The sequence below is a fragment of the Ammodytes marinus genome (genome assembly GCF_949987685.1).
Source record: "Ammodytes marinus genome assembly, chromosome: 16".
In the NCBI taxonomy this organism is placed as follows: domain Eukaryota; kingdom Metazoa; phylum Chordata; class Actinopteri; order Uranoscopiformes; family Ammodytidae; genus Ammodytes; species Ammodytes marinus.
This window is the reverse complement of record NC_137220.1, coordinates 23,369,150-23,383,088: the sequence shown is the minus strand read 5'-3', so window position 1 is coordinate 23,383,088 and position 13,939 is coordinate 23,369,150. Positions and strand designations below refer to the sequence as shown.

The following is a 13,939-nucleotide window of genomic DNA, read 5'->3' as shown; positions in this document are numbered from 1 at the left end:
AAAACTGAATTATTCATCTGCACGTCAAAAACAAGATGTTCATGACTATTGATTTAAAAGAATGCCAATTGAGAAAACAATACATCCATTTTCTAATTAACAGCTTCCGTGACGGGTTGGGGTTTTGAAAAAGCCTCAGAATGATCATTTGATGATTATGTTCAATCATGGTGCATGTTATTTCTGAACAGTGTTAATATGATAATGGAGTTATCAGTGAATAAAAACCTGTTCCAAACTTTTATACTGTGTAAATTACTGAATTTAAGCTGCATACAAAAGGTGTAGAGGGTTAATGCAGGATAAAACACAACCGGATTGCGATCACCAATGTATATGGAAACAAAAACAACACACAGTGTATTTGAAAACTCTGTATTTTAATTGTATGAGAATTGAGTTATGAGAGATTATTTCAGGCCTCTTCAACCACCGGCTTTTGCTTCAGGGCGTCCTTCTTCAGTGGCCCCTGCAGGTAAAACCAGAATTCAGTGTTAACATTGTGTAGAATGAGGGATTGTGTTAATTAACAACACTGGAGAATTTTCCATTTATAGGCTGTGTATATTTTTTGCACACTCACCATGAATGCCCTCTTCTCCTGGGCAGTCTGGAAACGACCATGGCCGAATTTGGAAGTGGTGTCGATGAACTTGATCTCGATGCTCTCCTTGGATTTGCGAGATGTGTGCACGAGCAAAGACTGGGGGTGGAGGAGGAACACACAAAGATATACTCATACATGTACATGTCCTGATATCATGTACTAGGAGCCTTAATGTTTGCACCATGAGAGTACATTCAATGCTGGATATGTTCAGACTAAAAGACAGGAAAACATGCGCGGATATACTGCAGAGATAAAAAAAAAATATATATTTTGGAAATCGAACTGTACCTTTCGGAGGGTGAGGACACGTTTTGTAGTCCCGATCACGCAGCCCTTCACCATGAGAAAGTCATTATTCACTTCACCGTACTGGGGGAAGCCTCCCTACAGGGACACGACAACAGAAGATGTAATTATATCAAAAAAAAGGAATGAAGAGAAAATAAGGAGTAGAAGAAATGTCCTTTCCCCTTTTCCCAACATATAGTGCATCATAGTATATTGGCAACAAGTTGTCATGCAAAATCTTGAGAATTTATGAAACATTATCATACTCATAATTCCAATGCATTATAATTCTCATATGCAATGCTACAGTGTTTTGTGCAGATGTGATTATACTTTACATTATACTTAAGCTGTGGGATACATTGAAAGTGTTACCAGACATTAAATAACCTGGTAGATTTGATAATCCATTTGTTTCTTTCTTTTATGCGTATATTATAATCTTTTCATAGAAAAAAATAGCAGTACCATGGGGTTGATGCTCTTCTGGCTGGCGTCGTAGATAGTGGAGGCGTTGTTTCGGATCACCTTTCCATCCTGAATGTGCACACCTTTTCCCATGCGGTAGATCTGAGGACACATGGCATTATGGGTAACCTATATTGCTAATGAATTATTCAATAAAAGCTTATTTCCCTGAGGGCAGTTGAAGGTGACGTTGAATGATAGTGGGTGAAGTGGCACTTGGTTCACCTTCTTGTTGAGCTCAGTACGGTGGTGATAACCCTTCTGACCAGCACGAGCTACGGTGTATGACACACGGGATGGATGCCAGGCCCCAATACAGGCCACCTTCCTCAGACCCTTGTGAGTTTTCCTGGGAAGCTTCTTTGTTCCCCAGCGGCTTGTCACGCCTATTGGCACAAAGAGCGAAGGCTAAGTACTTGCATACAATATAATACATCTTGAGGACATTCATTTTGTAAGACCGTGCGAAACTAGTCAGAGCATTGTTTCCAACCTTTAAAGCCGTGACCCTTGGTGACTCCAATGACGTCGATCATCTCATCCTGTGAGAAGACGGCAGAGATGGGCACGGCCTGCTCCAGGTGTTCTTTGGCCCAGTCCACCTTGTCCGAGGTGCTTCCACCATTGAGCTGCACCTCCATGATGTGGGCCTTTTTCTGTTTTATGGCCAGCAAACGCATCTGGAAATGGAGAAGCCCGTTATCCTCGACTGAAGGGAGTCCAAAAGAAATGCTAGAACTGCCTTTTTCTGCATTACAGGAATAAAGTCCCCAAAGTATCAGTTTTTTTAAAACTTTCAACCCTTTAAAGATATCCCTAGATCTGTGTTTTTATAATAAGGCGTATTAAATGAGATCATGCTTGAACTTGTATTAATAACACCATGCTAATACCACAGCCCTGATATTTAAAGTTACATTTTATGTGGATTCACACTTCTGAAGCTTGAAACCTGCCTAGGAAGAAAGACTGATCATAACGACTCTGTTAAGACTTGACATCTTGGCTGATGTTCATATTTTACACTGCATACTTCAAAAGCTTTTTTTCCCTCTTGGCAAAGTCTGGGTGAGCAGCCAGGTTCTGCCCTAAATTTTATTTTTAGACTGCTATTTGAAACGGCTCCCTCATGGTTCCCCCTCTGCCCCTCCCATGGACAGAGCTCATTGACTCTTGGCAGCAGAGAAATTTGGGAGGTGGCAACTTTCCGTTGCATGATGACAGGTGGACAACTCTGACACCCTTCTGACGCCCTTCTGCAGGGGTGGACTCAAGAGACCATGCGCTGAATGGCTGCCAGTTGTCAGACCAATGGTGGTCCGACTGAAGACAACAACTGTTTGTCAAACAAACTGGCTGGCTAACCTGGGAGTGAACGATAACCCTGATCGTTGAACAGTATTTCTTCATCGTAGAAAAGTCCTTGTCCAGCTGTTTCTTTCCTGATTCGTCCTGCCACTTCTTGCTGTACTTGGTGAAGGCCTTCTTCTTGCTCTTGTACCTGAAAAACCCAGAAAAGGCTCCATGTAGATACTGTTCATATACGGAAAAACAACAGTGTATGTGGGGCTGCCAAAGACTGTACAACAACGCACCAGGTTCTGTAAAATCTGCGCTTGCACTCGTCGCTGAGATGCTCTGCGAAGATGGTTTTGAGGGCACGAATGCCGCGGGGGGTCTCAACGTATCCCACCACACCCACCACAATGATCGGTGGAGTGTCTATGACGGTGACCGCCTCTACCTCCTCTCGCTTTGACATCTCTGTGGGAGAAACATGGGAAATATTCATCTGCTGAGATATTTGAACTGCTAGTATACAGCAAAGATCAATGAATTACTTGAGCATTGCTTAAGCATGGAGGTTCAACAGAAGATATGTGTGGATTTCATGGTAATAAAGTAACTGAAGATAACCCAAGGTGGACCCCAATAAGTAGCACAAGTGACGGAACAAAATACCCGGTTGAGCTACCAAGAACATTCAGCTCTTAACATTCTGTAACGATGTAAATCACGTTATGATGTCCAAGTGTATACATACTGAGTCCCACGCGGTGCACCTCCCTCAGTGTGTGTGTCATGCCAGCCTTGTATCCCATGAAGGCAGTTAGGTGGACAGGTAGGCTGGGGTCATCTTTGGGCCATGTACGCACCTTGCCCCTGTGCTTCTTGCTACGCTTGCGGGGCAGGAACCCCATGTGTCCATGGCGGGGTGCGTGGAATTTGCGGTGGGACTAAAATAAAAAAAGCACATTAAACCACATAATATTACACTATTTACTAACATACAATTCAGACAACTGCATGGTAATGTAAGCACGATTTAATAACTGTGGTAGTAGATCAAGAACAGACACAATAATCCTTTCCTGTATTCAGAGCGACACAAGTAATAGTCTGTCCTGCTTTTAAACAACAGGTGTGGCTGTGGGTCTAATTTCCAAAAATTCTTTACATATGAAAATCCTCTTTTATTAAGGGCCTCTATACGTTGTACTAAAGTGAAAAAGCATGTCAAAAGAATAAACTGTCAAAGAGTCAAGTCCCCTTGGTTTTCATGTGTTGCCATGTGTTTGTGCTTTCTACGTTCACTGCTTTGTCAGATTTAATGTGATTCAAATAGCAGGCACACACACAAACCACATAAATAGAAATACCCCATTCCAGAGTTCCACGTGGTCTCCTCAAAGGCAGCCATTACAAGATAACTTTTACAATATACTTTATCCTCTTCATCTTCATAAACCACGGTGGCAAAAACAAAGTGACTAATTCACACAAGTAGAATTCAAAAGACAGGTTAAACCCTGCTGAATAACTTGTCCTTTATAGTCGAAAAGAAGCAAAAATATGAGGAGCACTGACCATGTCTGCACTCTGTCCCGTCGAGGAGTAGAAAGAAAGAGGGATCAGTGTCGACGTAAGGGTCATGCATAAGATGATACTCACGCAAGGACTCTAAATTTGTATCTGACCCCACGTCGAGGGGCCGTATTCACTTTCAAACAAGGCAGGCTCTGCCAAGCTCTGACTGCAGAAGAGGGGGGTGGGGGGGGGGAGTGGTAAACTCAGAGGCCTGAGGTGGAGGGGACTAGGCCCAGTGGACAGGAACCACATAGCCAAGAAAGGAAGAAGAAATATGTGTCATTGGGCCAGTGTCCACCTGGTCTACTTTAGAACAGATACAGTCTCTTCCCTGTCTTTATTACACAACATCAACCTGTTGTTGAGACGCCTTGGCTCGGCTTTCCCATGTTGCATCTTGTGTTTTTCACAGGCTTAATTGGTATTAATGTAACGAAACAATATTGCCAAAGCATCATATAGTAATAAATGCAAAATTCAAAAAATCTATCTATCTATCTATCTATCTATCTATCTATCTATCTATCTATCTATCTATCTATCTATCTATCTATCTATCTATCTATCTATCTATCTATCTATCTATCTACACATTTTCAGTAAAAAATAGTATAGGCCTATATAAAGCTATACTTTGTATAGGCCTAATCAACATAATGTATAGGACTGTTCACCAGTGGTTTCATGTTGCTAGTTCTGCACCACCACCTGCTGCATTTCCACGGTATTACAGTTCTACCTATGGCCTTTACCCTTCGACCCTTCTTGTTTTAAAACACTATATAATATAATCAATAACAATACTCTTTCGTTTAAATGATTTTTGCGAAACATTATTTCACGTTGAAAAGTTTTAAGAGAACATAAAGGTGTTTGCATTAATGACCTCTACTTTGCCGTCTTGTTGTATCTCCTGCGCATGTGCCAGCCCGAAAGGAGAGCAGTCGAGGTCGAATTTATTCTAGGTGGATAAAAAGGGCAAAAATGCCTGCAGACTATGATAAGGGAGCGTACCCGGAGCCTCCTCGACAGACTCCGGCTGTGGACAAACAGACAGCGCTGCCGAACCCGGCTCTGATCCTGTCTAAACTCTTCTATTACTCCGTGGACCTTCCTGTCACCACATTTAGAGGTAACCCAAGCTAACAGAGCTAACTGGGCTAACACAACAACACGGCTTTCAGGAGCCATAGAGTGCTTCGTAGACGTATTTTTAGTGTATTTAAACCTTATTACTAGAGTGTCACTATCGCTTCCATGCACAGTATCATACCGAGTCAATAACATGACTGTTGTTTGTTTGAGTTAGCAGCTTGTGCGCCTTTAGCAAGGTGTTATGCTAACTAGCGTCATTCACAGACCTGTCCAAATCTGTGAACAGCCGCATTGCTTTGCCTGGGTTTATTATAACAACGCTTCTTTATCCACCAATCGTCTAGATGCTGTCGACAGCATTCGGGCTAACAACAAGATCGTCTACTACCACCAGAAGTTCCGCCGTGTCCCCAACCTGACGGAGTGCCAGGAGGGGGATTATGTCTGCTACTATGAGGCGGAGATGCAGTGGAAGAGAGACTAGTAAGTAATAAGAAACCGTAAATATACATGCAGGCTGGATTACCAAGTGCGTGGGCTCCCAGAAATGACAATTTCTGACAAATTGGGAATTAGATTGATCACAACTCCTGCATCCTGTATAATAATCTAATTGTGATGTTTTACACAGCATACACTATAGGAAAGGAAAGGATAGTATTTGAGAATGGGAGTCGCTGTCATTGGTTGGCTGTGATGTATCTGAAGAACTGTGTTCTTCCAACTCTGTGACAGCCTGACAATAGCCCCATATATAAAGCAAAAAAAAAAGTGCATTGCTGTTATCTTATTATTGACAACGGTTTTATTGATGCTAATAGTTTTACATATTAAATGCATTCCTATTATTTGTAGTGCTTCTACTGGGAAATTCCCAGTTTGGTATGGAAACACTTGGGCTGACCTGTTCAGAGCTCTCACCTTAAACACATGTAAACACCCATATATAGTATGGTAACACCTTAGGATGGCCTAGGAAGAGGGGCCCACCAGTAACCATGGTTCGATCCCCGGCACCGGACAGGAGGGTGTTACTTGTAAAACAAGTGGTGGCTGGTATAACCTCTACATTGCCAACCACCTCTATCATTGTGTTCTTGAGCAAGACAATTAAACCCAAACTGCTCCAGGGGCACTGTACTATGGCTGACCCTGTGCTCTGACCCCTTCCTAAGTGTTGTAACTTGAGAGGGGATATGCGAAAGGACAAGTTTCTATGTGCCTCTTACCCAGGGGGCAAAACCCTCTTTTTTTGGAAAACAGACATGGGCTGTTGTAAAAGGTTGTTCACCAGAAATTATATCTAGGACATTCAAGGGTCACAACCTGGGTGGACAACCTGGTCAACTACCTGCTGGAAAGCTACAGGGGGCGGAAATAGAAAATCGGAACCATGGTTTAATGCGAGGGTAAAACTTTTTTTTTTAAACTTATAGATATCATCTTGAAACTTTGCCAGTTGATTACTGGCATTAAAACAATGATTTTTTTGTATTGAACTAACACACTTATATAAAGTCAAAATGCAATAAAGATTTCAACTCTTGCTTTAGCCAATATCTAGATTTTTGGTTTTTAAAGATATGCAAATGTGTGCATAATTTGTGAAATATGCAAAATGTGCATATATATTCCAACATTTTTGAAAAAAACCTCAATACAAAAAATCATTGTTTTAATGCCAGTAATCAACTGGCAAAGTTTCAAGATGATATCTATAAGTTAAAAATTTCAATTTTACCCTCGCATTAAACCATGGTTCTGATTTTCTATTTCCGCCCTCTGTAGCTTTCCAGCAGGTAGTTGAGCAGGTTGTCCACCCAGGTTGTGATCCTTGAAGGTCCTAGATATCATTTCTGGTGAACAACCTTTTACAACAGCCCCATGTCCAAAAAATCACTTTGCCCCCCAGGTTTCTTGTAAATAGACTAAAAAAGATAACTTAACTTAACTTCAGGCCTCATTACCATCAGGGTTATACTTATTGATACTCTTGTGGCTGAATAGCTGGAAATCTGCACCCAAATTAGTTTACACAATCTTGTGGAACAGCTTTCCAGATGAGCTAAGTCCACATACTATTGACCATGTAGTGTATTTTTTCCACAATGACTTAAATATGCATACAAATGAATGCCCTTTCTAATAAGGACTCAATAGAGGTTTCATACATTAATTGTAGTGGTCCGGGTGCCACAGCTCACTCCAGAGATGCTGTTGTATTTTCAGCCTTTCTGCGGAAATGAGTGTCATTCAATGTTGTTTTCTCCCTCAGCAAAGTGGACCAGGAGATTGTGAAGGTGGTCCAGGAGCGTCTGCGGGCCTGTCATCAGAGAGAAGGATCCAGCTACGTGCAGAACTGCGCCAAAGAAATAGAGCAGTTCGCCGAGGTGTCCAAGAACTTCCAGGCACGCTGTAAGTAGTGTGTGTGTGGTTTGGAGATCAGACATCTGCTATCTGCTGTACTAGAAAGAAAAGGTGGAAGCATTGAGGAATCCTACATGTGGGAAATGCTTCAAGAGAGTAATAGGTGGTTTACCCAAAATCTACTGTTCATTTTTGAAATGTGCTTTGTTGGACAAATGCAGAAAAACATGCATTTGTTGTAAAACTGAGATTATCAATATAAATGCATGTGATCAAATCACGTATGAGAAGAACAAAAAGGTTTCATGCATTTGTTTTCATAGAAATTGGACATCACCTTTGGTTTTGGAGTATTGTATATTTTAAAGACTTGACAATGAAGGTAATTGTGTCACTTTATTTGACCACAAATTTCATGACCTTTCTCTTTCCAGATGGAGACCTGGGAGCGTACGCCAGCGCGAGGAAATGTCTAATGAAGCAGAAAGCTCGTATGATGGGGACTGAGGGTGTTTAAGATCAATACCCTACTATCTGTCCTGTGTAATAATTGTAAAATAAAGTGTATGTGATAAATTGTGCCTGCTGTGATTTTTCTCCCATACAGTATGTCAGCATGCATGGACTTGCATTGTTAGATTGTTAGTTTTATGAAACTATGGAATTTTGTGTAGCAATGGATCGGATCAAGCGATTTCTGAGCATGACCTTTATAGATCTTGTATCAGCATATTATGGTGGGTAAATTTCTTAAATAGAGGGTGTTGATAGAAACGGCTCTAAGTTTTATAAAGTAATTTTGCCTAGCCACTATCTAAATTGTTTGTTAAGGTGTCAAACATCGTAAAGTTGAAATTCAACTCCAGGAAAACCTGTAAGAGCTGCTGAAAGTTGGGGGTAGTCCATTTTATATTCTATACATTGATGTGAGACTTTTTATATTAGTAGCTTTTTAGTGGTCATCACCTTAAAGTGTAGGCTATTGTAATGGCAAGACACTGCAGGTGAATAGGGTAACATTTAAAACTTAGGCAACTTGCCAGTTTACTCACATTAAAACAATCAGAAATTAAATCAGGTCTAGCCTATGGACTATATGAAGTACCCCAACTTTCAGCAGCTAACAGATTCTCCTAGGGAGTTTAATATCAACTTTCGAAGGTGTTGATAGATGACTTTACAAAAACATTGGTGAAGAAAACTAGTGGTAAGGAATTTATTCCCAGATTGTCACAATATGCCCTCACTACATAGAAGTTTTCTTCAAACAACCTTTTTCTTTTGGGTTAAGCACAAGTAGAGACAGAGCAGTCAATGATTTATCAGAATGTTTATTCAACAATTCTCTGTATAAAACATTTAGGAGGGAGGTGCATCTGCCTGGCTCCTCGCCACAGACACCCTGGTGTGAGTCTTGGCCAGATGGTCAGTGAACTCCTGCAATAAGAACAAAAAGGTTTCTTTAGAAGATGGATACTTTTCTCATTCCCAAAGGGAAATTGTATGCAGTAGCTAATTAAGAATCCAAATAAGATTCCCCATGTCTAAAAATAAAATCATGAAAGATTGTGTAGTGTACTGTACCTGGTAGGGAGACTTGGTGAAGACGGTCTCCTTCCACAGATCAGGGGTCAGATAGCTGTATGTCTTTGAGATGGCATCAAAGGTGGCCTTAGCTGTGAGGAAATAAAAGAAATAATAAGATACATCACATGGAAGTCCCAAGCACAGAGCTATTCTTATGAATAAAATGTTGAGTATTGAAAAGGGGAACAGAAGAGACGACTAAAACAGTCTTTCTGCCGTGCATTACAATACTCATTAATGTCTCTCCTGAAAACGACAACAACACCACAGCAGAGGTGAAGCTGAGCAGAGCAGAAGGAGAAAACCCGATAAGACACATCAACGACAGAAGAACCTTACCAAAGTTGCCGAGGGTGGCGGTGCAGCCCCTGGCGGATGTGTAGCAATCGTCGATACCGGCCATCATGAGCAGTTTCTTGGGCACGGGAGCAGACACGATGCCAGTACCGCGGGGGGCGGGGATGAGACGCACCAGGACAGAGCCGCAGCGGCCCGTCACCTTGCAGGGCACGGTGTGGGGCTTGCCGATCTTGTTACCCCAATAACCTCTCCTGACGGGAACGATGGACAGCTTGGCCAGGATGATGGCCCCACGGATGGCTGTGGCCACCTCTTTGGAGCACTTCACGCCCAGACCAACGTGGCCATTGTAGTCACCGATGGCAACAAAGGCCTGTGAACAAAGCCAGAACGCAACCGTCACATCTGGACTATCCCATCATGGAATGATAACTGAAATATATGTAATGCCATTATGACTGTAAATGATGACTCACCTTGAACCTGGTGCGCTGACCAGCCCTGGTCTGCTTCTGGACAGGCATGATCTTCAGCACCTCGTCCTTCAAACCAGAACTCAGGAAGAAGTCGATGATCTCAGACTCCTGCAGGTAAAAATAACCAGTTTTCAGCATTTTCAGACAAACAACTATTAATTTTCTGATTATGAAGGTCCTTAAGTTGAGCCATCTGTAGGCATTAGTGCAGGAGCATTAGAAAGTGCACAAATACTAAATCCATCCACTATGTTAATAATCTCAAATGAAAACATATTTGAATACCTCAGTTTAGTTCCATTTCCCATTAATAGAAAAAAATCTACAAAACCCCATTCATTAGTTAATTCGGGAAGTGAGCCAATGAACATAAACATTCATATTTATCCTCGTTATACATTAAGCACAAGATATGCAATTTTAAGCCACCATCTTAAGAGCTATATACATTGAGGATTTTGCAAATCAGGTCCATTCTCTTTACATAATGTGCATATAACTATAATATTCTGACGTGATAATGGCACACTACTCACTTTGATGGGCAGAGAGTACAGGTAGATCTCCTCCAGGGACTTGATCTTCATGTCCTTAACCAGGCGTCCCAGCTTGGTGACCGGCACCCACTACCACAAAACAAATACCAGTTAGACTGTTCTTGCTATTAAGAACAATTACATTTTAAACCCTTGTTATTCTGAAACATACCTCCTTGTCCTCGGACTTGCCGCCACGAGCACCGCGGCCCCTGCCACGGCCTCTACCGCGTCCACGACCCCGTCCGCGGCCACGGTCGCCACCGCCGAAACCTCCACGGTCGCCGCCTCCGCCGCCGCCGCCGAAACCTCCACGAAAACCTCCTCTACCACCGGCGTCGTCCGCCATTTGCTACAGGACAAAATACACATTAATATGTCAATCATTGTTTACGTTATAGAGCGCTTTATTTGGAGAGCTAGCCATTCCGTTTAGCTCACACAACACGAGCACCGCCGCCATGTTACACATTTTTTATTTACAAATATCTCCAATTCCGCCTCATAGTCCTCAAAAATACGAACAGTATTTTAGATGCACATATCCGCTTGCATTATTTAATGTGGTCTCAATGTGTTTGGCAGGGTGATGTGTGAGATAAAAGAAGATTTAAGTCGGGGTGTGCACAGCAGCGTCTGACTTACGTGATCTATGTATAACAGGAAGAAGACCGAGCAGAAGTCTCGTGGCAATTTATATGGAGTTGTTATCGCGATAGTTCATGTAAGAGGAAGAACTCTTGACTATTTTATAGGTCCATGCTACTGCCCCTAGCGGCAGCTCTTTCAGACATGAGCTGATTGGAGTTAGAGAGGTTGGTATAAATTATCAATTTTATTTAATATTTTCATGATACATTTGAGCTTTAAAAAAGATATGTATATATAAAAACAAGGAAATAACATAAAAGCTCCATTACTATGAGCTTTGCAATAGAACAACTGTCTGTTGGGAGTCCTAAATACATTGTAATATATTGTATAGATTTGATTGATTTATTCTGTATGCAGGCCTCTGCCTCTCGATTGAAGATCAGGATCAACGTGTCATTTCAAAAAGCTTTATTTACAAAATTGATAAAACTACAGCATTCAAACATTGTTACATATTCACTCATTTTAATCAAAACATAATCAAAAACACACACCTTCCAAGAAGTAAACACATGCATTTGGTAAGTGACCCGTCCCTCAGCAGTGGCTGTTGTTGCCGCTTGGCATCCCACTGGAGCTAGCGCTGCTCTCTCCCAGGTCCTCCTCCTCTACCTCATGCAGGTCCTCCATGACCTCCAGGCTCTCACAGATCAGCCCTATCTGCCTCTTCATGTGGGCCATGGTGCTCTGCATTCTCCTCATCTTCCTCTGCAGGGCTGTGGCGATGGCCCTGTGGTTCCTCTGTCGGGCTTCGTACTCCTGCCTCAGTTGCTTGTAGCAGTTGTGTTGAGGCTGGGTGCGGTGGGAGAGTATGGTCCCACAGCCCATGTGGCAGGGCTGACGCCAGTGTTCACAGTGTCGAGCGTGGGTGTCCAGGTCCCTGCGGAGGAGCTGCGCCCGGCAGCCCTGGTACGGACAGGGAATGAGCTCGTACAGGCAGCTCATGCTGTGGCAGAACTGCTCGGCGAGGGGGAAGGTCTCCGTACAACCACGGATCTCATTTTTACACTGGAAGAATAAAGAGAAATATGTTTCAAATGATGGTTTGTTGACAAGATGTGAGAATACAAACAGTGGAGGAAGTATTCATTTATGTTTCCTATGTGAAAAGAATATACAAAAGACATAGGCCTATGGTAGAATAAAAAAGGCTTCCAGCCTCATAATTTTGAGAATGCTTTTCCTGGTTTAATAAAATCTTTGAGTTTTGGTCAAGTGCTGAGACAAAACCACTGTATAAGACAAAACAAGACAATTTTACATGTCCCCTTTCACTATTTTCTGAAATTTAATGGACCAATTGATTAATAAATGAATTGAAAAAATAATCGATATAATATTTTATAATGAAATAATGAATGGTAGTTTATCCCAAATAATTACAGGTATTCCTCAATTAAAGGGCTACAGTGACATCTTCACTTTAAGAACACATGGGAACACCCACCAGTTCACAGGGCCAGATAAAAACCCAGGGCAAAAATCTACAGTGGCCTGCTTTACTGTCCCCGTACCCGGGATAGTAATTTACTCTTTTACTCACCTACTAAAATGAGTGCCGACATATTTTCTATAAACCTCTTTCATCCCTTGATGATTATAACATAGCCTACCTTGATCTTCATGCGCCCGATAGATTTGCTCAGCTTGAACATGACAAAAATCAAGCTGGGGTTGACAGGTTTCCTGCAGCAGGGGCATGTCTCCTTCCTGTTTAGAGGGAACATACCAGTTAGTACAGTTCATCAATGTGCACAAGGCATTAATAACAAACTAACGGTATTGGCATTGATCCATGTTAGGTTCAGTAGTAGCCTATACCTCTTTAGCCATTGCAGGATGCATTTCTTGCAGAAGATGTGGTGGCATGCCGCTCTTACTGGACACCTGAGGACGCCCTGGCATATGGTGCAGATCAGATCATAGTCTGGTGTGTCCACAAACACCTCCACATCATAACCCCCGCTCTGTGTCGACGCCTCTGGGTCGGCCTGGATGTAGCCAATAGAAACATCACTTTATTTAGGGGTTATCATTATTGCATATTTCAGTGAGACATAAAAGGGCAAAGTAGTGTCAGCTAAGGTGATTAACACACTGAACTCCCATGTACCAGAAAGTGAGTTTTTTCTCTACCTGATCCCTACAACCTGTCCAAAACATAAAGGCAAGAGATGACAAAACAGTATTGTTCTGGAAAGTCATATGACTGATTAAAACAAAAAGCAGGTTAAAACCATCTGCCAAAACTCTTATTTTCCCCTATAAAACATTAGATAATTACAACATCTTCAGATATGACAACACTTATTGATTGCATTGTTTGTTCATTCAAATATTGAATATGCTTAGAGAAAAGACCATGACACTCAAACAAGACTATTCTAAGGGAGAGCATACGTCCGAAACCAAATCTTAACCAAAGATATTGTGAAAGCAGTTTGTTTACAATCTAACCGGCACGAGCAAACCGAGAAATAAAATGTAGATAAAACAAAACAACAACAACAAAAACAACAACAACAAACAAACGCTGTTGTGTAGCCTACTCACCATGACAATCTCCTGTGCTCACCGTTTTTCCATCCCTGATGCTGGTTTACTCCATATCGCTCCTCTCACATGTCACACGCAGAACTCACACCCTCGTTATCAATACAACACACATGAACATTCCTGACAAAACATGA

General features: G+C 41.9%; 4 protein-coding genes across 4 annotated transcripts; 1 reads left to right on the top strand and 3 right to left on the bottom strand.

Moving 5' to 3' along the window:
* Positions 1-363: 363 nt before the first annotated feature.
* LOC307262297 (large ribosomal subunit protein uL3-like) lies at positions 364-4,300 on the bottom strand (the record flags this gene model as incomplete). The annotated part of the gene is made up of 10 exons (XM_080043131.1): positions 364-469; positions 584-703; positions 899-994; positions 1,367-1,468; positions 1,592-1,752; positions 1,860-2,046; positions 2,732-2,867; positions 2,962-3,130; positions 3,411-3,603; positions 4,235-4,300. 10 exons carry the CDS (start codon positions 4,298-4,300, stop codon positions 416-418), a joined length of 1,284 nt encoding a protein of 427 aa, XP_079899257.1. The 3' UTR covers positions 364-415.
* An 850-nt stretch (positions 4,301-5,150) lies between these two features.
* Positions 5,151-8,266, top strand: ndufb10 (NADH:ubiquinone oxidoreductase subunit B10). The gene is made up of 4 exons (XM_080043248.1): positions 5,151-5,366; positions 5,674-5,812; positions 7,605-7,744; positions 8,131-8,266. The coding sequence occupies exons 1-4, from the start codon at positions 5,219-5,221 to the stop codon at positions 8,211-8,213; spliced, it is 510 nt and encodes a 169-aa protein (XP_079899374.1). The 5' UTR covers positions 5,151-5,218; the 3' UTR covers positions 8,214-8,266.
* Positions 8,267-9,007: 741 nt separating this feature from the next.
* Positions 9,008-11,276, bottom strand: rps2 (ribosomal protein S2). The gene is made up of 7 exons (XM_080043223.1): positions 11,241-11,276; positions 10,768-10,947; positions 10,596-10,685; positions 10,060-10,167; positions 9,623-9,956; positions 9,281-9,372; positions 9,008-9,133 (listed from the first exon to the last, which is right to left on the bottom strand). The coding sequence occupies exons 2-7, from the start codon at positions 10,942-10,944 to the stop codon at positions 9,056-9,058; spliced, it is 879 nt and encodes a 292-aa protein (XP_079899349.1). The 5' UTR covers positions 10,945-10,947; positions 11,241-11,276; the 3' UTR covers positions 9,008-9,055.
* A 510-nt stretch (positions 11,277-11,786) lies between these two features.
* Positions 11,787-13,835, bottom strand: rnf151 (ring finger protein 151; the record flags this gene model as incomplete). Its single annotated transcript, XM_080044611.1, has 4 exons — positions 11,787-12,257; positions 12,863-12,959; positions 13,071-13,265; positions 13,825-13,835. The coding sequence occupies 4 exons, from the start codon at positions 13,833-13,835 to the stop codon at positions 11,787-11,789; spliced, it is 774 nt and encodes a 257-aa protein (XP_079900737.1).
* Positions 13,836-13,939: the final 104 nt, after the last annotated feature.